At 40.0% G+C, this 24,755-nt stretch overlaps 4 protein-coding genes across 17 annotated transcripts in view; 1 reads left to right on the forward strand and 3 right to left on the reverse strand.

The window, feature by feature from the left end:
* Window positions 1–2,471, reverse strand: part of LOC124180157 — a 4,322-nt gene extending 1,851 nt beyond the window's left edge. Inside the window, exons 1-4 of the mRNA XM_046565284.1 lie at window positions 2,078–2,471; window positions 1,142–1,936; window positions 281–808; window positions 129–203 (exon numbers count right to left, since the gene is read on the reverse strand). Coding sequence (XP_046421240.1) covers window positions 129–203; window positions 281–808; window positions 1,142–1,936; window positions 2,078–2,471 — 1,792 coding nt within the window. The remainder of the gene's footprint in view (window positions 1–128; window positions 204–280; window positions 809–1,141; window positions 1,937–2,077) is intronic.
* The window catches only part of LOC124188145 (putative inorganic phosphate cotransporter), a 20,489-nt gene extending 15,799 nt beyond the window's left edge, over window positions 1–4,690 (forward strand). For 2 of the 5 annotated variants that reach the window (XR_006872244.1, XR_006872245.1), the window contains one exon: window positions 3,800–4,690. The gene's annotated coding sequence lies outside the window, so the exon portion shown is untranslated. Of the gene's footprint in view, window positions 1–268; window positions 551–2,377; window positions 2,982–3,799 lie in introns of those variants that run through there. The other 3 variants (XR_006872242.1, XR_006872243.1, XR_006872246.1) reach the window with 2 other exon arrangements.
* On the reverse strand, window positions 2,975–12,813 carry LOC124188129 (lysosomal alpha-mannosidase). 4 transcript variants are annotated; one of them, XM_046580549.1, is made up of 17 exons: window positions 12,587–12,813; window positions 12,106–12,208; window positions 11,394–11,475; window positions 10,787–10,972; window positions 9,433–9,638; window positions 9,199–9,335; window positions 8,298–8,431; window positions 7,840–8,053; window positions 7,128–7,324; window positions 6,738–6,949; window positions 5,418–5,623; window positions 5,116–5,338; window positions 4,876–4,993; window positions 4,181–4,457; window positions 3,825–4,070; window positions 3,604–3,753; window positions 2,975–3,338 (listed from the first exon to the last, which is right to left on the reverse strand). In XM_046580549.1, exons 1-17 carry the CDS (start codon window positions 12,722–12,724, stop codon window positions 3,105–3,107), a joined length of 3,063 nt encoding a protein of 1,020 aa, XP_046436505.1. In that variant the 5' UTR covers window positions 12,725–12,813; the 3' UTR covers window positions 2,975–3,104. The 4 variants fall into 4 exon arrangements, with proteins under 4 accessions (XP_046436505.1, XP_046436506.1, XP_046436507.1 ...); XM_046580550.1 differs by lacking the exon at window positions 8,298–8,431 and adding an exon at window positions 8,674–8,807; XM_046580551.1 differs by lacking the exons at window positions 8,298–8,431; window positions 12,106–12,208 and adding an exon at window positions 8,674–8,807 and having other exon boundaries at window positions 12,587–12,801.
* Window positions 12,814–14,095: 1,282 nt separating this feature from the next.
* On the reverse strand, window positions 14,096–24,698 carry LOC124188132. Of its 7 annotated transcripts, none has more exons than XM_046580570.1 (10): window positions 24,550–24,698; window positions 19,959–20,196; window positions 19,207–19,291; window positions 18,662–18,841; window positions 18,355–18,401; window positions 18,001–18,160; window positions 17,754–17,893; window positions 17,407–17,587; window positions 15,684–16,883; window positions 14,096–14,874 (listed from the first exon to the last, which is right to left on the reverse strand). In XM_046580570.1, the coding sequence occupies exons 2-10, from the start codon at window positions 19,959–19,961 to the stop codon at window positions 14,708–14,710; spliced, it is 2,163 nt and encodes a 720-aa protein (XP_046436526.1). In that variant the 5' UTR covers window positions 19,962–20,196; window positions 24,550–24,698; the 3' UTR covers window positions 14,096–14,707. The 7 variants fall into 7 exon arrangements, with proteins under 7 accessions (XP_046436526.1, XP_046436525.1, XP_046436521.1 ...); XM_046580569.1 differs by having other exon boundaries at window positions 17,416–17,587; window positions 19,959–20,298; window positions 24,550–24,684; XM_046580565.1 differs by having other exon boundaries at window positions 19,959–20,298; window positions 24,550–24,684.
* Between the last annotated feature and the right edge of the window lie 57 nt (window positions 24,699–24,755).

The raw sequence follows: 24,755 nt of genomic DNA on the forward strand, positions 1-24,755 counted from the left end.
CCCTGGTTGCGAATAACACTTTCTACTGCGGTATACTCATACATATCTGATTACATAGAATACCGAAAAATTCTACGCCCCGATACTCGGTAGGGGTATATAAGCGTATTGCCGTTCGAATATCTTACCGCATACCGACCACGCATCGGGAGTAAATGTAAAGACCTGCACCACTTTTCCCCACTCTTCCGACGACCCTGCAGCTAGTGAATGATTATTGTTATTCACGAAACTAATAATTAACGGATTTTCTGTTCTGAAAATCTAGCGATCCACCTACCTGACAGTTTTGTATTCAACGGTCGAATGCAGTTGGATTCTTGTCTCTGAGCTTGTGGTTTGTCTTGAATTGAGCTAGACGTCGAGGATGAAATGGAAGCTCGAAGGTTAGCTTTCAAGAGGAGCTGCGTTCTTTTCGCCGAAGCTGATATGGGCACTGTGTGAAACTGACTCGATAGTGTAACGGAAGACTGATTTTCGCTGATTTTGGAAGGTGTTGCCATCACGTAACAGGGGTTGTATGCGAGTAAAATATCCTGAGTTCTGAGTATCTTCCCATGGATTTCTTCCCTCCTGACTCCAGATGGAGCATTCCATTCTTTATCACCATTCGCCACGCAAACAGAACACTCTGAGCGTCTTACGCAAGTCGAGCAGGTTGTTCTTTTAGATTCATTCAATTCTATCAGGTCTGGCACACCAGCCAATCCGGTTTGTGTACCTGTGCTGAGCGTTGCCACGGTTTTATTCTCCAATAAATCTCTAAGTCGTCGCGTTCTCGCGGCAAGCACATCATCCAGTGGCTTATCTGTGGTATAAAAATTAGTTTTATGATATGAGACCGAATCAACTTTAAAATGGTTTCTTCGGCGAATTTTTGTGAAAAGGGGCAGTAAAAGACTGTAAATAGAACACCCCCTTTTGAATATTTCAAAGTTTTTAACACAGACTAGTTGTGTTGATCAGCTTTTTATTGATAATGATTTGTCTGAGACAAGTTGGTTTTATCGGATCCTAGGTTTTGAGGTCTATGAGCTCTTTGTCACGATAGTAACAGTGGCATATTGTAGAAAATCTTCAAAGCAATCGTCCCTATCCGAGAGATAATACACTAATGAATAATAGTGGGCACGAAACTAACGTGATGCCCCTTCTTGGCGGATCGCTGCAACTTTTTCAGCGACAAACACAGACTTCTTTAGCAGACGGTTTATGATATCTGCGACAACGGCAGGGGCTTTTTGGTGTATTTCAAAGTAAGTATTACACAAGAGAACCCCAACGACTGATAATGCTATTACCGACGATTCGAACGTATCAACAATAACATCGAGTCGTAGCTTTCTAAGTATCTCGTCGTTCGTGCCCTCGAGTGCTTGGCACGATGCCAATGTCTGTAACATTTCATCTCTGTACGGTAAACGGATTTGACCGGCGCATCTTTCGACCACGTCGTGGAGTATCACGTCCGCAGTCACCAGTGGGCGAATACCGTTTTCCACGCATTCCTCAATAATATCGCGCAGAGACGATCTTACCGCTGTCCACTCGGTAAGTAAGTTTGTATTGGATTGCCTTGGCTCGCAGGTCAGAATGGTTTGCGTGTCTGCATCGAGAACAATCTTTCCAAGATTGTTATAGCATTTGATACAAGTCTGTATCTCTTTGTGCTTGAGTTTAATTTCGGGAAAACTACAGCCGGGATCAGAGAGCCAGAATACTCTGTTCATTATGTGGTAAAAAATGTCCGTGACATAGGCGTTCGCTTCCGCGCTTTCCACTATGTTATAATCTTCCAGCAAATCTTCTGTCGCGACTCCCTTAGTCAGACGATCAATCACACGAGCATTCGACGTATGCGCATCGAATTTAATAACAGTTTGTGTAATTTCGGTTATTTTCTCTGCTACAGTTATGATTCGGTCGTTCATTATTCCTGTAACATTGAACCGTCAAATAAATCCCATTATCGGCAGGCTTGGATTATTTGTGGCATATTATTGGTTTTATCGCAATGCAGCTGGAGACTATTATACATATGCATACCTATGTATAATGTATATATCTAATATGTACGGTATATGTGTGGGATTACTTGCGATATCTTCGAAATTGTGGTCGTGTGGACAAATTCTTCCCAAATACATTGTCTGCGTTGCCTTATCTTTATACTGGGACAGCAATTCGACCTTGGGTACGCCCCGAAGGTAAGTTTGACATCCCGCATCACTACAACTTATTCGTTTCTCTAACTCGGCAATAGTTATTAACAAGTCTCGTCTTATCGTTTTGAGCTGCACATTGCTCCTGATTATCACGTTGTCGACACCCAAGACTAGGGGAGTGTCGCTCACCCCCGATATCAATGTTGTTTCAGTTATTGTGCGAATCCCAGCATCTTCTTGGGGGGTTATGGTTATCAACGTTTGTGTCCATGACTCTTCGTCTGCTTTCACCGTTTCTTCCTGCATGGGGACCTTCTGTGAATTCGATTTGGATTTTCGTTATCCACCAATAGGTATAATTATCTGTCAATTGCAAATTTTGCTGGTTTAGCGCAATCCTAAATACTATTCGAGCATTTTTTGCCATTTACGTTGTGTACCATAATAACAGCACAGTGGGGTTAAATTGAGAGAGAAGGCTTATTTGTCTTCGTCTATATAATAGGTGGCTAGTCGACCCTTATTAGGCCGAGTATGGCCCGTTGCTCGATCATTTAATCCGGTCCGTTTACCGTCTTGAAATAATCGAAGTGACCAGTTGCATCAAAAAATGAATTTTAAAATTACACTTCGTTTGATGTCAAAAAAAAGGCACCTGGAGGATTTGAACATCCTCTCTGAAGTATGTACAATATTGACATGCAACCGTATAACGATTCGCATGTGTACACGTGCTTACAGGTGGTTGTGTTATTATTACATCTACATGTATAAACGATATGGAACAGCAATAAATGTAAATATGAATCTATTGTATAATTGCGATTTATTTATTTACAGAAACGATATTTAATGGATATTGGGTGCACTTACTGTTAGCTTTCGGTCGTTATATATACGACTTACACTACAGATGTACTGGACATACCTAAACCAATATCAAATTGAAATTTCTATGAGAAAAGTACGAATCTCCATCGGGTGTAGAAGGACGTTGATAACTTCGTTGGCGTCGTCTATTAATCCTGTATCAACAACTCTCACATTTTCCCGTTCACGGTGCACTTCGTTCGAATCACTCACCCATCTTAAACGCTCTGACTCGTTCAACCATTGATTTCCTCCCAACGTTGTTTCTCGTGCATTCGTTACCGTGAAGGGAAGGAAAAGATCCTGTGAAACGTGAAAAGACCTAACGTTAATTATCGGCACACGTTAGCGCGCTGTGATTATATAACCCAGGTGTGGCCGTGATGTCGTCCGAAATACCGAGAACATCCCTTAAAACATGCACAAGTTGTCGTTCGCAGCACTTGTCCGCTACGCTTGGCGCAGGTAAAAGTTGTACATGTGTTGGCACCGGCAGTCACCGCGTGGCTCGAACCGGGCGGTTTCAAGAGACGTTCCCTGTACACCTGTATGTTACATAATAGCCGACCTTGATATTGATTTCCACAGGGTGAGAGTATCTTGTGTCTTCACCAATTTCAAACATGTGCTCAAGCCTGAACAGTAGTCCACCATCCTTCCATGGCTCTAGGGTCAAAATACGCACGTTCGGGGGTAGCTGCTTCGTAAGGCCAGATCCCTAAACGATAATAACATAATATGAAGTTTCGATGCAATGTTCGCAGATTGTCAAGGTAGAAATGAACTCGCCTGCATTCGGTGATGATTACGCCATTCCTCAAAAGTTCGACCACCCGCCGGGGATACGAGGATGCACGGGGGATTTAATAAATTCCAGGCCATCTGCTTTTCCATCAGGATACTTGAGCTACGGTCCAAATTTGTCCCTGTTACGATCTGGTGCCGGCCACGTACGACCAGTCCCTTTCCGTATGCTATCTCGTTCAAAGCTTCGCCAACGCCGAAAGCATCATCATTCAATATCCTGCGATGTAGCTATAGGATCACCGCGCATATAGCAGGTATTATACTCGTACTTTAAATATACCCAACATACGGAACCGTATTGAAAATAGCCAAATATATTTTCTGCATATAGTATTTACCATCAATTCCACTTGGCCTTCGTTGAGACTGGTGCCACCTTGAGCTCGGTCATTCAGGACGCTCATTCTCAATTTATTTATTCTATCCTTGATAGTGATTTTGGCGGTGATAGGGTAATAGTTACCCGCAACAGGTTCGGCGAGCTGCAACGCCCACGTGGGACGGAAATTTTTCTCGCGTCTTAACATTTCGCGACCGTTGCTGTCGGTATAAAACACGTTTCCCGTGGCCAGGTTGCTAGAGTATCTTGTTATGATTTCTTTGCCAATTTTATCACTAGGAAAGTAAGCAAATATCATTAACGGTACCATAATTATATCGAATCCAAATGGTAGATAATCGGTTACTATGTATATAAACGGGTTATAAAGCATTTAATTTATATTTATCGAGATTTCAGCTAATATAGCTGCAGGTTTGTACAGAACGATGATATACGCGTACCATTTTTAGATAACTCAAAAAATTGACTACAAACCGTGGAAATCTGGTGAACTCGAATAAGTTGGGAAATTTGAAAAAAATCGACAGGGTCATTCGTTGCTCAACGCGATCGCGATGGACGTAAATATTAAGGAGGTTCGGTAGTACTTGTAAATTGCATAATAGCATGTTTTCAGAGTATATCATCGCTGCCTTCTCCAATACTAAAGAATGTGGTGACATGCAGGTTACACTGTAAATTGGTACTCACTCGACGGGGATTGGGCCTACTAGCCAATCACACTCTATATAATTTTCGCCAGTGTAAAGCCTGACAATTTGACTGATCCATTCGTTAATCTTCATATGTATTTCCTGAACCAGTGGACCTGTGAACAAAATAAGCAGCTCATGCATACTATAAAACTTAAACTTAAAGGACAACACATTTGTTTTACTTGTTGAACTTTAATTTTCGTTAATCTTATTCCTATTTAGGATACCGTATTACCCGTATAAATCTGGTAGCTGCCAACATTTGTTATATTCTTGGGGGTGGCATTCTTCGGCCTGAATATGTACGCTCCGGAAGAGCGATTTTCAAATTCCTCGTTATTGCCTTGACTGCTTTCGTAATAGTGGAAGGATTGGGCAATTCTCATGTTCGTAACACCGGACCGGATTGTACGCAAGGCACACGTGCTTCCGTCATCGGTTATTGAGACGTTGAAGAACTGGGCAGCAAGAGGGAGAATATATAACACTAATAACAGCGTTATGTACAATTTGTGAATGTTTATAATTAGAACGAACCTCATTTTGTATCGTCGCTTCGGTAAAGCTTTCGTTGCGTACGCGTTCAATATTCTTGTTACTTTTAGTAACATAGTAGGCCTGGTAACCAAAAGCTGGGACATTTCGAGCACGAAAAACTAATTCGTTGATCGCTGAACTCTCTCTGCCTGGAATTGCCAGGACTTCGGGCGGTATTGGAATGATTTGCGTGACAATACTAGCACCTAAATTTAAACGTGAAACGATAATGTAAATTATTCTTTCTTTTCCATACATTCTGGTAAACGTCCAATTAGTTGCATTTATTTATGTCTCGTAAATAGTTGATTACAAAAATGCTACGCGGTGAGTATAGTCGTCGCAGTTGACAAAGCTTCTAGGCAGTCCTCCAAACGTAGGTATTAGGGTGGTTTTTTTTTTTAACTTTTTTTTTTTTTTATCTTACGTACCTTCGAAAAAGTTAGTTCAGAGCCTCAAACGAAGCCTGGTGAAACCGGAGCACGGCGGGTTAATTCTAAAAGGTGACGCATCCGGTTTGAATTTTTCCCATTTGATTAACACAGGATGAGGGCTATGCAAACACTCTAATCGGGATATCTCAGAAACTATGCAAGTTTAGTAGTATCGACCTTTTTTATAGAAAATTTTATAAAAAAAAAATTATACGCCCTTTTACCACCAAAATCGCCTTTTTGCCGAACGGTAACAAACATCTTTATTCATTTATTCGATGAACTTAACTTTGAACGTTCGTATCGACTACAAGATGAATATTTAGCTGTATTTAGTAGTATTGAGCTTTTTTTTTATAGAAAATTTGATTACCTACAAAATGAATAAAAAAAGGCTCCGTAACTTGCATAATTTCCGAGATATCCCGGTTAGAGTGTTTGCATAGCCCTCACCCTGTGTTAATCAAATGGGAATAATTCAAACCGGATGCGTCAGCTTTTAGAATTAAGCTACCGTGCTCCGGTTTCACGAAGCTTCGTTTGAGGCTCAGAACTAACTTTTTCGAAGGTACGTAAGAAGAAAAAAAAAGTTAAAAAAAAAACCACCCTAGTAGGTACATTAGCGAACCGCGTATAGTACAAGGCATTGTATTAAAAGCATCAGGCGATACCGGAGTTCTGAATTACCCGATTCTCGTACATTCTCCAAAACATATTGTTATCCAACCGATGAGTCGGAACTTCGTGGCAATCTTTATGTAACGCATAGCGCTGATTTATATGAAAGTTCTTTTGCGTGCTCCGATAAGATACCATTGGCATCTAGCGTTCTATTCAGCATTTATACACAACCGATGATTTCACGGTCGTCATCCGTTATATTTACCAGTGAAGTCTCGAACGACGTATGAATTTCCTGTTACGGGAATGCGAACAAAGGTCGAGACCACTCTACTTTGCGGATTGTACAGAGTGAGGACAAAGTTGTTATTTTCTTCCGTGTGTGGGCAAGAGCTGATGTTTAGTTGGTAACAAGTATAGAAATGAACGTCTGCACCGTCGCGAGATCTCCTTTGGTTTCTTGTCGAAATCAAGCTTCTGCAAAAGAGATCTGAACTGTACTTCATTCAATCTCAGTCAGACGTAATATCATATACAGGGGTAACTTCGACGATCAGGTTTAACGTTGCAAGTCGCTTAATGCAAGTGACGATCAATTGGCATTGGTTTCCCACAAAGCCTACTTTCGAATCGGATATGTGATCGGTATACTTACCCAAGCGCATCTGATAAAATCTGTTCTCCGCCCTTCATGGCCTCGGATAAAATTCTCGCGTAATCCTGAGCAACCTGCTGCTTTTCAGTTCCAGTAATCGCATCGTGGTGTTGAAGTACACCCATCGCTTCACGATACGGATTCAGATATGTTTCCGACGTCGATATATTAGTCAATGCTGAAAGTTGCTTTGATGCCTGCAAAATTTCAAATTGCATAGCTATACATTTCTATCTGCAGCTAGGGCTCAATCGCCGAGGATCACAACGAAGAAGCTAAACAGCTCAAGTTGAATGACATTTGGATAGCGGGTATCAGTTTATAAGTTGCTTTCGAATTTTTGCGCTGTGTGCAATTTTTTAAAAGCGAGACGACTCTATAGTAAGTAAATATACATCCCAAAAGCTGAAGGCTTCAAGATTTCTTGTCACCAACAGATAGTTCGGTGCCAAGTCGCTCATTCTCTGTAAAAGTTGCTAATTCTGTCTATTTTGTCGTGCTCTTTGAAAGTAAACCAATTTTTCACTTAATAATCAATTTCTAGTAGGTACAGATTATAAATTTAACATTTCGATCGCACGTTGAGAAACATGTCAATTTTTCTATTTTCAATAAAGATTTGATAATTTCTCTATTTTCTTTTATCAATTACGCGTTCACGGAAATATTCGACCAGCTTTGAATACCAGCCGATATGCATAGGTTGACCTACTTGTAGGTAATTATTTCCCATTCTCTCGTAAAATTTGATTGTTGGCCTCGAACTGTAATATCCTGACCAGTAGGTGTGGGGGTCGCTGGCGTATGGAAAGAAGTCGTCAGACTTGGTTGGCCAAGAGAGGGCCTGCTCGTTGACGGCTTTCAGGTAACAGGACGGTGTCGAGTAAAACACGTTTACTGTACTTCCGTGGCGTTCGTTCGCGTATCTAATGATAATGGTTAACTTGATTTACTATTATTATGATTATATTATAAGATTTAATTAATCGCCGTCTAATCAAATCAATAGACTTTATTCCCCAAGTAAAAAGGGAAGAAACGAAACTCTTATCAGCTGATTCGACGGTACATCCATAAATAGCAAAATGGATTTTCAACAATACGATTTTCAAATTAACATGTCGCCAACAAATAGATAGGTAAGTGGCTACATTTATATTTCTATTTTACCTGATTAATTTATCCAAATTTTTGTACCACAGTTCTGCACTTTGGTAATTGAAATCATCCCCCATAGTCATGATTATGTTATTTGTTCGATAAAAACTTTGTTGCGTTTCTGCAAAAACCAGTAACTGCGCCACCTGCCAAGTGGTCTACATTATACATTGCCCACCATATCGTGTGTGTTAAACATCGCTTTCCCCTCCTCCCGAACCACCCCTGCCCGCCCCCTCTTTCGTATTTATCACGATCCTTTACAAAATTCCGCCAACGATAGATCTCAATTAATATTTTAGTAGTGACATACTAGGCTGTAGTAGGCTCAGTTTCCGGAAAAATTCGAGGAGCTGCTAAATTTATAATCAATCAGTAAATAGAGTACCTCAGCAGTTTGTCCAAGTTTTTGTACCACGTTTCGGCAACTTGATACGTGAAATCTCCTCCCATCGTCAATATGACATTATTCGTTCGGTAATATTTAGACTGGGTTGTGGCGTACTCGACGAGCGACGAAATCTGGCAACGAACGTTACAATTTTGTTAGACAAACTCGTTTTTATGGAATTTATCAAGTGAAAACAGATGTCGAAACCGTTGATCATTTTTTAAGCATTTCCGTTGGGCTACAATACGGTGTATGCAAATATTTGTCAGGTTGCAAAAATAGTCAACAAAGTGGATTAATAGAAATCATGTTACTGCGAGCAGATCTATAGTCTATGTGGATTCATTGTTCGCTTTTGTCGAAAATTTTCGAAGAGGGGCAGGAAAGGGTGGAAAGAGTATGTCTGGTATAGGTGGCACGAGTAGGCCAGCAAACGACTATAAATGATCATTAGAGTGGAATACACGAACAGATTACCATTGACGTTTGTATAATTTAAGTACGGATAATCGTGATTGTTACCCTACGGTCAACATTGTAGTCGGGACTTTGAGGGTCATCGATTATTGGCTCGTCTGCACAGAGTATATCGAAACAAAACCCGGGCGGAGGACTGTAAGTGTTGAAAAGGACGCTCGTGAACAGATCGGCCTTGTTTCCTACAATGAAATTATGTCCACTGTAATTGTTAGTCAGTTTTGCTAACCATAAGAGTGAAAGGATAGTTCTCAAGTTTTCTGAACTACAGATGCATACCCAAACTGTCACTCCCTTTCCAAATCATTTCAGCTGTTTTCTTATCCATGCGGTTTCTCTTATCCTGATAATCCAGCCTACCGAAGAAGAGACCGTCGAAGCCCATCTGAGCAAATAACGAGGCCTGCTCCCTCGAGTGGCCAAAGGGGTCTATTTGCCATCCGACGTGGGGACGTGCACACGATCCGAATGTGTCGTTAAGGCGCCTATGGCGAGAACGGGAAGATACAGGTAGTATTGTGTTGTTACGAAAAAAGGTTGCTGTGGATTCTGTCCTGATGTTGAGGCAAAATAAGTATGTATAATTGGCTGGAGTTGGGCCTGCAGGATGGTCCTAAAAACGGTTCACCACCAATTTACGAATCCACGCACGTGCGAAGCTGATAATACAACCGCCTGGTGCTTAATAAGTAATTATCGAATACCAATCTGTATACATGCCCAAGCACTTAACAGCATGTCTGTATCCATGAGAACTATTTTGGGTCAGTATAATCTATATAACACAGGGCCGGATTTAGAGGTCGAGAGGCTTCGGGGCAACAAAGGTGTGGAGGCCCCCTGGCCCCAAATTATTTTCCAAATAAAGTGGACAATTTTTTTCCGTTGAGCTTTTCAATGAATAATTTGGCTTTTGAAGATTACAATAAAAAGAAACAAAACTCACACTTGCCACTTGCAAGGTAAAACAGCGAAAGAAAAATTTCTAAAAGCGAAAAGAGCGTAAAAAAATTTTTACTAGTGTTTATATACTAGTTGGAATTTGAAAATTTTTTTTTCGAATCTCAATTGTGGGGGCCCCTCTTTCGTGGAGGCCCCGGGGCTGTAGCCCCGGTTGCCCCCCCCCCCCCCCCCTAAATCCGGCCTTGATATAACATGTGTAGCCATGCAATACGAAGTCACTTAAAGAAACGTCAAAATCGCGGAGGTGAAATGCTAATGAGATTAATCTCGACTGAAATCTTATCCAGAAAAAATATTATATTACCACGTGCTTGGAAATGCTGCGAAAGATTTTACCTTTAGAAGTAACGCATAAATATCTAAAGTGTGCACCTGTATAAGTACATGTTCTTTCATTGTTAATTCTACGGCAGTACTCGTTTAACGTCGTTGAGAATCTGCCGGTGATACAGAGTCGTTGGTAACTATACGCGATTATTTATTTGTTTCTGAACACGAGTGCAAGTAATGTAGCCGTCCTATCTCTCGCCCGAATTATAAACGGCTGAATTTTACCCGGGTTTCTCGTTCAGCGACACATAAAAATCCATGCGTATACATCTACAACACGCAGCTAAGATGAATACGGCGATGACCTGACAATCATCGGTATGATGAATATTTGGCGTACCTGAAGCCCCAGGTGAACTGATCGATGATTGATTGATAATGAGTGACCGCCTCGTCATTCATACTCCATGCCCCGCTTATTATTTCCAGCCGACCTTCATCAATGAGTCTCCGAACATCTGTCTTAACTCGGTCACTTTGATACGACCACCACTTCCACAGGTAGGCGGTCTCCACGTAGATGAACCTTATAGATTTTTCACGCTTAGATCAAAACTATAAAAATAAGATTCCTAAAATAATGACGTGTCACTTGTTGCAGTAAATTCTATCTCCACGTTGGAAACGTTTAATCATCAAGTCTCGCGATGTTTCCACAACTGATGGCGTTGTACCGGTAGACTGTAAATCAGTGAGGATTACCATATAGGTATCTATTATACAGTGGCGTTGACAGATGCAACAAGTGACAGGTCATTATTTCTTCGATGCACATTGCTCCAAAATGAACATCTACTTTCCGCGTGCGTGCAATTACACGCATTCGACACCTGCGGTACTTTACACTTTTCTAAACTTAGCACAGATGATAAACTCCAAGTACCGTACGTATGTGCAGTACCTACAATATTTATAGATATATAAACATTTAGCTTTATGCAGATTACCTTCTGTTTGGATCTTCAAGTAGTTCGTGGATAACGCTATCCAAAATGTATTGGACTCCAGCTTTTGCAATCAAGGGACGGCCTTAAAAATCAATGTTTGGTATTAGCATTGCGTTGATCAGTCTAATATTTCGTACGGTCAATATGTAGCTCGTAGAACATTGGTTTTGCGTAAAAATCCCTACAAGTCGCTCTTCTCGGAACTTTGGACCCAATTTACGTAACCGCTGTTTTTCGCTACGTTGTGTTCAAAAGTTTAATTTGTTTTCTGCAAACTCGACTGCATATCTTCGTCATAACGAAACGACAGGTCGTCAACTCGACTATAAAATTATCCCGCGATAGTCGCCCTCGGGCGTATAATATCAATTATGAGTTTTAGTCTATACATTATATTTAATCAAATTAGTTGTAATTGTAGTAAATATTATACAAGTATGAACTTCTAAACATTCCGTAGATTATTTTAAGGACTGATTCTCAGATACCAAATGGGAAAAAAAAAATTTTTTTCGAAAAACTAAATTTTACTCCCAACGAGATTACAACTGTACAATTGTGTGACACCAGTGAAGCAAGTCACGCTTATTGTCAATCGAAAACGTTTTAATTTTTCAGGCTTGACAAAATTTAAAACTTGGCTATAAACAACCGGATGATATATGACACACAATGTATTTGTAATATAGATGAAAGTAAATGAAGTACTCACCTCCCCAGTAATACTGATCGACTGTCTTTAACCAGCCAACATCGTCATGGGTGTGCGGAATTAAATGGATATTCAATTTGTTTTGGCTGGGTTTTGAACAAGCCTGTAATTCGGTGCCATTAAGCACATGATTGGCAGTAACATAATAATTAATATTCTAGATAAATCTTCAGCCCTACCACTATTGTTTTATGGTCTGCTTTAATGTTGATCAACTCAACGAATTCCTTTCGTATATCTACGTCCAGTCAGTTTTCAAATTACATGACATATTAATGATCATAAATAATGCCGCAAAGTTGAAACTCGCAGTTACTCACTTGATAATCACAGGTCTTAGAATTGTCTCGTGATATAAAATTTTTCAACTGCTAGTCTACGTCCGTTATAAATATATCTACGTCCGGTCTGTGTTGAAATTATACTGTGTACTGAAGATAGCAAATAATATACTACATGGTCGAAAGACGCAGTTACTCACTTGATAGCCGCAGGTCTTCGAACTTTCTCGTGATTCCAAATTTTTTAACGGAGTTGCGCCACATTCTTTTCCCACCGAATAAAACAGGAAAATTGCTAAGAATAAAAGTTGTGGCAAGTAGATCGGAATCTTCGACATTCTTGACGTAGCTGTGATGCAGCGATCCCTGCTCGGCAGGAAGGGACTAAGCAAGACGACCGAGGCCAACGTCTGGCCTGTCGATACTTATACTCTAAGTGTTTCTCCAATACACCCGAACCAAGTCCACAACTACGTGTCAAACACATACGCCACCCACCTCATACACAGATTCGTGTACAAAGTACGAACCGTAGTGTATACAGATATACAATATCCCGCGGCTAGCGCTGCGTGACTTTTCCCCCTTTATTATATCAAACGCGCATTACACGTTTGTGGTAAGGTCAATCGTAATGTGCATAACTACAATGTCTCTTTTCTACGGCCAAGCACCTCACGTCGATTTCGCACAACATCGGCGAATCCTTATCTCTTAAAAGGTTATCGTACAGGATGGCCTGGAAATAGATTTACCCACGCCGATTCATATGCACGTTAACAACCTACTCTGGTCGTCCTTTAGGAAACAGCCTGATTTCAAGTAAGCACGCGTTTGGTTAGTCTGGCCCTATATTAATTTTTCACCCGATTCAGTTTCATACTAACAAATAATCGATACATATTATGATTAATTACTGACACCCGTTATTAATAAATAGAATAACGAAGTGAAATAAACAAACTCAGAAAGGAATACTTACGCCGTAGAATTTTCGAGATCCATAGATCCACCTGCCCATAGCTACAATTATGTTAAGTACGTGTAAAATGAAGTCAAATGAATGATTGTCGTTGCTATAGGACTGCGTAAAATTACAATTTTCGCGAAGAGGCGTAACTTGAGATGCCAGTATGGGCCTACAGTTATTTTTCCCTCCCGATGTTCTTACTGCGGCCGCACATCAATGATACAAACCGTATGTTTTAATATTTGATATTAATCATCGTTTTATAGATAACCGGCAAGGCGGTGACCTGATCTTTCTGACGTCGGTGATCCGGTGTCTGGACGTATAAAAGTTTCATTCTCTACCAGTAGATACAACCTATTTAACCGTGTTTACCGATGGTAAAGTCTGTAAAGTTTTTATACTTACCGCTAAACGTGGAATTGAAAATATTCCAACATGTATGTACTTTTGTTTTCTTCAATTGTCACGTATTGAGTACACCATTTAAAAATAATAGAATCAACTCACTCAGAAATACAATAATTTTGCTGCCACTTTTTAACTGCGTCGATTGCACCGTTTTAAGACTGATCGCAATATTTATTTATTTTCGAAAAAAAGAACCTCGGCACAATTAATGCTAAACTTAATTCTAGTGTTTCTGAAGAACGATAAAAAAAAATTCCAAACAAAGCAAAACGACTTGGAAGCTATAAGGTATTTCGGGAACAAATAAGTGTGAAAGGAAACAATGAAATAACCAAATTATTTGCTTTTAGATCACATTAAATATATAATATGTATGTGTATATAACAGATGAAAATGCGCTGGGATAACACTGGCAAAGGTATAGCGATAAACATCTTCAATTAAATAAGTATGCATAAAATGTGTATAGTGTACAATAGGTGATTAGTGAGCAAAGCAAATAGAAATCGTAAATCCATATCTGCGAATTTGGAGTTTTCTTTTAACGTTATGCAATTTTGTACAACCTTGCAAGTAGTATATTATGTGCGTAACTGCATGTAAGTGGCAGAATAGACGATTAACGTTGTTAGGAAAAATAATCCAATTAAAATTATGCATTTGAAACTCAGGCCTCGTATATGTATACATAATTGATGAATATTTTTATAAGTGATTTTTCTGCGAATAAAGTCGCAGTATAGCTGATGAGGTGGAAGTTGTCGAAGAGTCGGCCGTGCAAACACAACTGGTTTGGTTAAGCCCAGAGAAAAACGAGTGCTTTGACTTTGTAGTAGGTATAATGCTTACAGAAGGAACGAGAAACATATTTCTGTATTATATTGTGGGCATAATGTACCAAACCGGTTATGTCGAGATCGACGGATCATATGCGCATTTCTAAAAATCTGAATATACAATCGATTCTTGAGGCCTGCCAAATGTTATCGGCCTGTAATATGTGTGCGCCTGATCCCAGCCTCGTGGGGCGGTGTTGTAGTTTGACAATCTCTGGTAACTGTTCAATTTCGGTCCTCGATATTCAGTATTTTCGCGGGGATTATCTCCTGTAACAATCCAGACGTCTTTCTTTACCTTTATCATGTAAATATTCATCACTTACAGCGTATAGGTATATGATCTATCCATATCGCATAGTGTATGCCTACATATCCCTACATATGATAGTGCTGCATTTACGATAATGGGGAGGGACATGAAAAATAGTGAGGGGAAACTGAAGGTGTGAAAATAAATCTTAAATAGAAATTCGTTAGCGAAACTTGTATAATCAATATCATGCTGATTTCTAACCCAACTAACTCAGTGTTCTCCATTTGACGGGCAGTTATTACCCATCAAGCAAATCAAACATAACACTTCAATTTTTCAGGTAACATCACGAATCATATCAGGTAACGGATGATACGTCCGAAGACGTAGGTACATACAGATAAGAAAATAATCAGCTCACACATACGTATACGTATATAATCGGGCGAAGCATAAAAGTATAAATCAGCAAGCGTGAAGCGGAAGGCGGAAAACAGAAAGCAAGAAGCGGTAGCCAGCTCATTATTTTCCGCGATTTAGGCAGATGGAATGACACGTCGGGGGTCGGTAGGGATCCTTCAATGAAGGACTGGCCAATACCTTCATCTACCGGATTCCGATTGTTCCGGCATCTTCATACGAATTCAATTGGCGTGAGCCTCTGTGGTGGAAAGAGAAAAGTAGCCTACTTCCGCTCCCGTTATTGGCGAATCTCCAAATATTCTCTGTGATTGGCCAGTCCCTCTCTAGGGCTGGGTACACACTTTTTACACCGGGTGATTTACCGCGAATTTACGAGAACGTATATATCGAGTTAACTTGCCTATATGCGGCGAAATGTCACTAAAGGGGCGTAGTTCCGGCGATGCGCCGGCGGGTATTAGGTTTTGCAGTACTGGCGTGCGGCGAAGTTGTTTTATTGTCTGCAAAATGTCCTCCTCCGAAGCAACCATTGCCACAACAAGGGGGTTGTCGTTGGTGTCGGCTGGGACCAGAACCCCGGGTGTTGGGTCCGAAGGCTTCTGCGCCCGGCCGTTTGCCCGAACGCGACAGTTTACGTTGTCGCGAAACTCCGATACAACAAGTTCCCCCTGCCTTTCACGCGCCTCGTTCTCCTCGAAAGTGCAGATCGATTGAGTCGTGGATTCGCTTGTGTCTGTACTGTTGTCAGTAGTCGATGTCTCATCGTCCTCGATGTATTTCAATCTCCAGTCCCGTTCGCGGGAACTCTCGGAAACGTTGCCTTTCAGTGAAATGCCGGGATTAGCGTCAATATTTGAACCTGGGTATGCATCGTCGACGTAACTCTGATCAGATGTCCACTCTTCTTCTTTCATCGCCGGAATGCATCCGTCGACATTTCTATCTTGTCGACATGCCTCATTCCAACGATTTAGCCGTTCGATATCTTCGTTGCGCGTGATTGTCGAAACGTAAGTGCGACCTTCGAAATAACGGGATATCATTTCGTTATCAAAGCTACCTAGCTGAGTAGCAGTCTTGTTCGGGCAGTTCTGTTTGTAATGCATGACAGGTCTGCAGGTCTTTTCAAATTCCTTAATCAATTGTTTGACCGGTATTGGCGTGTACTCGTTATTCACACCGTTCTCGCATTGGTCGTACTCGTTATTCTCGGACTTCCCATCACCGGCATTATTTTGATTGTTCATGTTTTCGATGCCACATTCCTTGTAACCAATGCGTTGGTGGGGATTGTTCTTCAACCGGGGGGTGAAAATCATTTCACCGTTATATGAGTCGTGGTACGGGGTACCGCGGGATGCGTAGAAATATTTGGTCCGATTAGAGGGACTACGAGAATTTTTAGACCCTGCAGGATACTCGACGGTCTTTCGTTTGATAGCAAAGTTTTTTTTAGGTGTCGCTGTATCCTTTTCCTCTCGACGATTTACGACGTTGGTTTCAGCGCTATGCATAGCGTGTGTCTGAATGTTTTTCGTTTCTTTGATTCTCGTCCCGTTGTAACTACCTACATCTCGTTGATATTGAACGTAACGATTTCCTGAAAAGTTTCAAATTGTGACAGCATTCATGTGTCATTGTATACCAGTGTATACCTATATGCCAAGGTGAGTCGGTACTCGCACATACCTATGTATATTGCTCTAAGGAATCGGAATAATAATCGAAAAACAATTCATTTCTCCTCTACAGTCGCGAATAAAGGATATACCTATATGGGTACAATATGGGACTTGTAGTGTTGCGGCATTTTTTTTTTTTTTTTTACTGTTCAATCGTTGACCAGGCCAGTACGCCTTAACTGCAATGCAATGCAATTCAATGCAATGCAATGTAATGTAATGCGGGCCCCGAGCAGGTGTAGGTCATCCACATAACGAACACCGAATGTGTAAAAATATTCTTTAACGAGGGCGGGTTAGAGCTGCGGTGTAAGCGTTATTGTTTTGCGAAGGTTAATGCGTCAATTTTGAGAACTTGGACGGTATTGTCATATCTAAATTTCTAGTCATCATATGCCTGCTATAGGCATTTCCATCACTCATTCTATATGCTACACCTACCGTGCTTACCGCGTGCGGTGGCCAGCGTAGTTTCAGGGGTAAGCGAAAGATCCAGGGCAAAAGGGTTGTAGAACGGTTGGCACGTGATGTTTGTGGTCGCTTTAACTGTATTGTCAAACGTTCCGGGAATCAATAACGGGTCCAACATTGGTAGAGCCGAGTTCTCTTTAACGTCCGCCTCCTGCGAAACAACCATCAATCACCAGTTATTGTGTATTCTGTTGACCGAGATAATACAGATCTAACTAGAATTTAAGAAGCGCGTAGAATCATCGATATAGTCAAGCCATCTTATGTTTTTGAACCTTCATGTTGCGGGCTTGTTGAATGGCGATGTGGGTACGAACCTGTTTAAGTTTAGGGTAACCTGCGTAGGGCATCTGGGAGTGTATTTCTGACGAAGGTACTGTGATTGGCTGAGATTGATCATCTTTCTCTACCACCCATTTCTCGGATCTTTTCCTCCGTTTCGCAAAAATTTCGGCACCTTCAGCAGTGAATAATAATCATAATATTGATTGGGCGAATAACTTTGTCAATCATGAGGGTATTGTCGGGTACGCAAGATGACGCCAACGTACCGACGATACTCACCCCGGCCCTTCTGATTGTTAAGATCGCGAACAATGTCGAACAGCTTTTCCGGATGCGAAGGCGTTTCTTCGATATTTACTTCTTCCCCGAGAGCCTGGATACCGTGGATATCTAGCACCTTCCCATTTGGATTCATCACGCACTTGAGTGGGATCTTGTCCTGTGCAATAGGTAACAATAATTCTTGAATCGACGAACTTGACTTTCGTATTCGGTTTAGAACTTGCAGGAGGAAGGCGATAAGCCGCAGGCTTCGTTACCTACCTCATCTTGCAGCCTAACCCTGGGTGTTCCTGGACTTCTTATCAATAAATCATTAGTGTTACAGTTCTCGGATTATTATCTGCTACTCACCTTGCGAATCATCGAGATCGTCTCTGGCTCGTCTCCACTTTCAACCCCTGCAACGAAATATTTATTGAAAAATTTTCGACGTGTTCATGGCTGAACTGAATTCCTTTTAAAACAAAAAAACAAACATAACTTACAACTGATTCAGATTTTCCCTTAATCTTGATCAAATTTTTGTGTGGGATATTACTTGTCCTCAATCGAATTCGAATTCATTTCGATCGTATGATATTTCTTTTTACACGGTATTCTTTCATCAGTGATGATATAAGTTAAGAAATGAAAAGCTTTGTCATCTCGTATAGCTTACCGTTTCCATCGTGAATCCACTTGACGGATCGTTTCTTTCGATTAACGTACATAGATTGTCCTTTGCTTTTCACATTCTTTGCATCACTTAGCGAATGAGAAATGCGCCTAGCCAGCTCCACCTGATCCTCGACGGTTGGATGCGATGGTGCGTAGAAATATGAAGATGCGTACATTTTTTCTTGAAAAAATAATTGGCCACTATTACACACATACATATAGGTCCACAGCTTAATCTCTTTTAACTTCATGTGATAAAATGCCCGCACAATACTTATATTCGTATTTGATAAGAAACTAAAAATGTATAGAGATATACGTGCATATTCTATACGTATACTGTATAGGTATTCAGCAATTGCACCCAAGTTTTTTTTTTCAAGATCTAGATGTATGTACCTATAATTGTAATATACAATTGTACTGTACGATCGCATGCGGTAGGAAACAAATGATCCGAGGACAATTGATCGGCGGAATTTATAATTATACCATATACTTATTACTTGTATACCCAGTAGAATATGCATATCAATTGTAGCTTACTGGTCTTTGCGTGAAATAACTCGTCCGAATCATTGGCAGGCGTGAGTAATTTTTGTAAATCAATTCGTTTAGTTTCACCCCCGTCCTGAAAAATATACAGGATTCCATCAGTGGCCTTACATTGTACATTGTATAATATTTATAAGATCAACGCCATTATCTTATCGATCATCCTAACTGCACGTAGGAAAGAATAGAACACGCACGACAAAGAAAACATAGTTCATACAGTATTAGTTGTACAGTATTCAGGTTTATAAAATACGTATATGTATGTACATTCATTGACACACACCCAGGTAATACACAGTTTTGTTTAGATTTCATTCGTTTTTCTGAATATGGCACAGATATCGACAGCAAAGAGAATTTTCACGTGCAATGTGCAGTGGGGGTCAATAGAAGTACGCGGCTACTTGCCAATTTGCTCGACAAGAAAAATACAAAAAACGAGGCCTTAGTGTCGAGACATGGCATAAACTCAGCGAATGCGACCAAAATGTGGATAAGAAGGCCAAAATGAGGGACGTGAAGAAGTTACCATGCAATTACCGCCGCATAAACTTGGCACGATGGGTCAATAAATAGTGAATCTTACACGACATTAGCGCACTGATTTAGGTACTTGCTACTAATAGTATGATTGCTGGAGATATAAATTTTCAATCGTTTCAAATCAGTTGATGCAAAATCCTGAATGGAATAAGTCGATATCCAATGGTTAATCGGTCTACCAGAGGTGACTTACTTACCATGTCGACGTGGAGTATTTTGGTGGTCAAATTCTCAAGAAAATGTCTTTTTGCTGGATCGTGTATGTCTGAAGGTTTGAAACCACGTGAACGAATTACAACATTATCAGCTGAAACGCTTCGTTGCAAACAATTATTCTCACGCAAGGTGTAGTTGATGCACTTGTATTCCGGATCTTTGACGTTTGCCGTGAAATATGCGGGGTTGCTCAGAATATTTCTGTTCTTATTATTGTTTCTGTAGAAATGCAAACTGTTCATTTTTCAAACTATCGCAAATCAGAGACGAATTGTGGTCTATAGATCGTTATTAATAATTCAGGGGCACATTCTGGAAATTCTAAATTAGGTAAGAAAATTTCATTTATATTCATCCCATAGATGTTCGCTTAGATTACATACGATAAAATCCTACAAGCAAAATGGTAATCTTCCTAGCAATTTCACAGCGCCATCACCCGCCAGCCAATTTGGAGCCATGCAAAGTCGCATTACTATAACGTGAGGATAGACACTCCCCGTAAGGAAGAATCGCAAGCGAATGTTTTGAAATGGAAAACGCGGTTTTCTCCTTTCTTACACGGATAGGAATTAAGCCTATTTTGCCATTTCGCTCTAGAATTATATCAACGTTTTCGAAACTGCGTCAACTTGGGGGCTTGAAAAATCTAAGCTAGTCTTTGGTTTTTATGTAATAAGTTAAAGTTCCAAATCAAAAACGTTATAATTACATATAGCGCGTGGTGATGGATCATTTACAGAATTAGCACAAGCGTGCAGGTGTACACGTGAAAAGCATAGCCTCGGTGACCTCACTTTTGTCAAAATACGGTATCGTCTTGCACATAAATGTAAAGATAAAATCGGAGTTATAGTCACGACATCTCCATATGCACTGCTTTGCGAATCTGCCAGATGGCAATTACTTTGCGATTCTTATATGGCCTATAATACGACCACGCAGAACGTGAATTTGAATAAAACAATATTTTCAAATTTAAACTCCATATAGTAGTGATAATTTAGGGAAGAGCTGGACTTGGCCACGACACTTTATCCACGGATTGTACGATTTGAAAATTATATTTATTCCGTCCCGAATCTCAGCCCTAGAACGGTATACTTTCGCAACCGATCGCCAACGGTGCAGTACTTGGGTGTATGCCAACTGGTCGATTTCAAGAAACGGTGATTTCAGCTTCGATCAAGACTTCTCCATGAATTCGACAACAGATTTCCCGTCGAACAATTAAGAATGCAGGGAAGTAAGATAAAGTCGAATTTTTCTAACAGCAGGAATAAATGAATAGTGTTTTTTGCGCCTGGTGGGGAAAAAGGACCGCGGTACGATGAAAAAAGCACTGGATGTGCCACACCCAGTGTACCGTTCTAGGGTCAAAAGGCTGGTGAATAATTGAAATTATTTCCGCGTTATTGTGTGATATAGAGTATATTACATAAAAAGAGCTTCAAAAAGTTTTTCTTTATCTACATGAGCACATTATTATCACGTATTACTACGTCGCATAATATTGCAGGCGCGTCCATGGCGGACCTGTGCTGTGACAGTGTTGGATCACTAAAAGGATCCTTGCGACAATTGTTCGCAAATCAAAAAACTCCAAGCATGTGGCAGTGAATCGTGCTGTATTTTAGCTATGCCACACATACGTCATGTAGTATCGTGCACCCTGTCATTGCCAATTGGCACGGGTATGAGGCTAGCTGTCGCGAGGGCCGCTTAGTAAAAGCTAAGCTAAATATATACCCGTAACGTAATACTGGACCATCGCGTCGATAGAACGGACGAACGAACGAACGAACGAACGAACGAACGAACGAACTAACGAACGGACCAATCGACCAGGGAATGAAAGATCGAACGACCTATGTAGGTATGTATATACATAAGTATATATGATCGTCGAAAATATATGACAGCTAATAAAACAGTTCGACGGCCGCTACGACTGTTTTCTTATACCTTCAACTCAACTCCACAATTAACCCACAAACACCGGAGCGCCGATTTCACCCGCATAAAGTGTGACCTGATATTGCCGGGATCGATCGTACGTACAGATACCGCGACCCCCAATCAAGAGCTGTGGTAACTGGGGGTTTATCAGTACATGGGCGTCATAATCAAATCGGATGTGTTGGGATCAGGATTTCCGAGTGTTACGATTTGTATTCGAGACTCGATTTGCGAACGAACCTCGCCCAAAATAATTAGTGACTAAATAAAGATGTAAGAAAAAATAAAGTGTAAACACAGGCTGCATTAACGAAACAATGCATGTGGGATAAAGCATTTCAGCACTAAATTTATGATTACCATCGATTGCTCTTGCTGTCCATTTAGATAATAATATTACTTGGATATTCAATATTCCGGCAACAGACCTATGCATCATTTGTCGTAATAATCGCACCAAAAATATGTCCCAAATTATAAATACATGCTCGCGAATTGACAAAAAAATATTTCTTGATCAAAAAAATATTTCTATTTGGTTTTTATCGGGTAATATCGTAGTTGCGACAAATTTTTTTAAGCACCACCAAGAATATTTCCTTCCAGTGTACGTGTACCAAATATGCAGGGACATTTGATAGCTACACGAATATCCCGATGGTTATTTTATCTCGCTATCCTCCAAGAAAGCGTTGAAAGTGCTTTTACATTCTTTCCTTAATGGCAATACCAAACTGGACAACGGCCAACATTAATTATTTCATTCGAACTCGACCAGCTATCTCTACTTATCTCAGGTGCAATTAAGTATAAAGTATAAAGTTACATTCAGAGAAAAATATAATTGTCATATTGCTATGTATACACGTTACGAGAGCGCAATGATCTATTCATTGCAAACAAACTATAACGTGATACTATAAGTTCTGTTTCTTCTATTGTAGACAAGTTATTGCAACAGCTAAGTGTATTTCTAGTCCTTCAATTTCTTTCAGTGTACATATTCCGATATTACTATTACTGTTGGTGCTGCTTTTTTTTTTTTTTTTAGGTCAAATTCTTTTCACACAACGTAGTCCCATTTTTTTCGATAGTTTGAAACAAGTACTGTAAAAAGATCGAATGGAAAAAATCTATTATTACAGAAACTTGGATATGCTTCTATTTACTCTATCCACAACTTATTCTCTACATGATGTAACTTCACGCTATCAGATTGAGCGGATATCCAATGGGAATGAATCGGTCGAAACTTTGCATGCGTTTGCATTACCTCCGTGCTCTATAGCTCTATCTTAATCATGCTGCAGATACATTACAATATTTATTCGCAGATATACAGAATAATTGGTGGTAAGAAACCGGTATGTGGAATGCAACTAATACTACCTAAATTCAACAATATACGTATAATAATGCCGACGAATATTCCCATCGTATACGTGTTCGAACCAACTGCAAAATTACTTGGTTGTAGGCAAATACATGTGTACAATTAATGCATGGCATGCACATACATATGTAAACATATGCAGCAGCCTTATACAAATCTCTTTTCACCTCTATCTTTCATGCTCTGCGTATAAATTTTATTCCTCTTTTCCTTTGCGTTGTTTATTACTTTCCCACTCCACAAAAAGTGCATAACTATGCGCGCATTATGAAGCGTCTGTTCGTATCTGGCTGAGACAGACTCGATTTTAAAACACGAAGTAAACGAGATTCGTTTCGATATCATCTAATTCGAATTTCACAAGAAAACTGATTGCCCGATGCGGAAATCAATCCGAATAAATCGTTTTCATTATTTTGAATATCTTCGGATTTTGATTTTTTTTTTCCTTTTTTTACAATTTTGTTTGAATCGCCACGCAATCTCAATTGCATCCACTCGTTATTACTCAATTTTATTTCTATTCATTCCTATTCGATCCTTCTGTACAAACTGAAATTTTCCTGGATCAGTCCAGGTGAATTCATTACGGTTCATGTATAAAAAAGTGGAAAGATATCAAATCAGTAGAGACATATTCAAAACAATTAAAAGCAGGATTCGGATTGATTTTCGTATCATGCAATCAGTTTTCTTGCAGAATTCGAATTAGCGAAATCTGGAAACAAATCGGTTTAATGCGTTTTAACCTTTTTTAATTTATTGGACATTTAAGCATAGAAATCTGTACGGTTACTGAGAACTCTTTTCTATAAACAAGTAACTGATAGAAATGGTTCAAGAACTATCGCACAGAATCGAGGCTGAATTTGCAAATGCGGAGACTTATTAAAGTTTGGAGACTTCAGTTTGTGAAAGAGGGACAAAGCGCATTTAGAAAACAATATGTATGCTAGGTAGTGGTAGCTGGGATATGCTAATAATATCAAAGTTGCATGTAAGAACTGTGCGCAAAAATTGGATTGCTACGACGGAAATGCTCGGCCACTCTATTTCGATGTCTGACGATGTTGCGATACTCTATAGTACAATCATACATCTGCAAGCAATATTTCCGAAAATCAGCGGCTGATTTGATATTCGTTTTATTATAATATAAATTTATTCTGCGATTGGGAATTGCACAGAGATAACTTTGAATTTCATAACGTCGCACTTACTATGTCGAACAATTACTATTATCACAATTACAATACCGATCGGCTATATTACACGACGAACTGCTTTATAATAGCGTGGAGCGTACGTTCCAACTTCCCGGCTGCTCAGGACGCCGCGTTTTACAGAAATAGAACATCACAGAGCGATGCAGAGCGACACCTTCGAGTCATTTCGGTAAGTAAGTGTGTATATCGAAAATGTATAG

Source organism: Neodiprion fabricii, chromosome 1 (assembly GCF_021155785.1).
Source record: "Neodiprion fabricii isolate iyNeoFabr1 chromosome 1, iyNeoFabr1.1, whole genome shotgun sequence".
NCBI classification, from domain to species: Eukaryota; Metazoa; Arthropoda; class Insecta; order Hymenoptera; family Diprionidae; genus Neodiprion; species Neodiprion fabricii.

Coding starts and splice junctions, on each gene's coding strand:
- LOC124188132 (XM_046580565.1), bottom strand. CDS start 20,219: ATGAACAGTTTGCATTTCTACAGAAACAATAATAAGAACAGAAATATT. Junction 18,402..18,661: donor GTGGATTCACGATGGAAACG/GTAAGCTATACG, acceptor ATTTCGTTGCAG/GGGTTGAAAGTGGAGACGAG. Junction 17,588..17,753: donor GTTACCCTAAACTTAAACAG/GTTCGTACCCAC, acceptor GTTGTTTCGCAG/GAGGCGGACGTTAAAGAGAA.
- LOC124188129 (XM_046580549.1), bottom strand. CDS start 12,724: ATGTCGAAGATTCCGATCTACTTGCCACAACTTTTATTCTTAGCAATT. Junction 5,624..6,737: donor CGTCGTTCGAGACTTCACTG/GTAAATATAACG, acceptor GTTTAAATTTAG/GTGCTAGTATTGTCACGCAA. Junction 3,339..3,603: donor CTGTGGAAATCAATATCAAG/GTCGGCTATTAT, acceptor CACGTTTCACAG/GATCTTTTCCTTCCCTTCAC.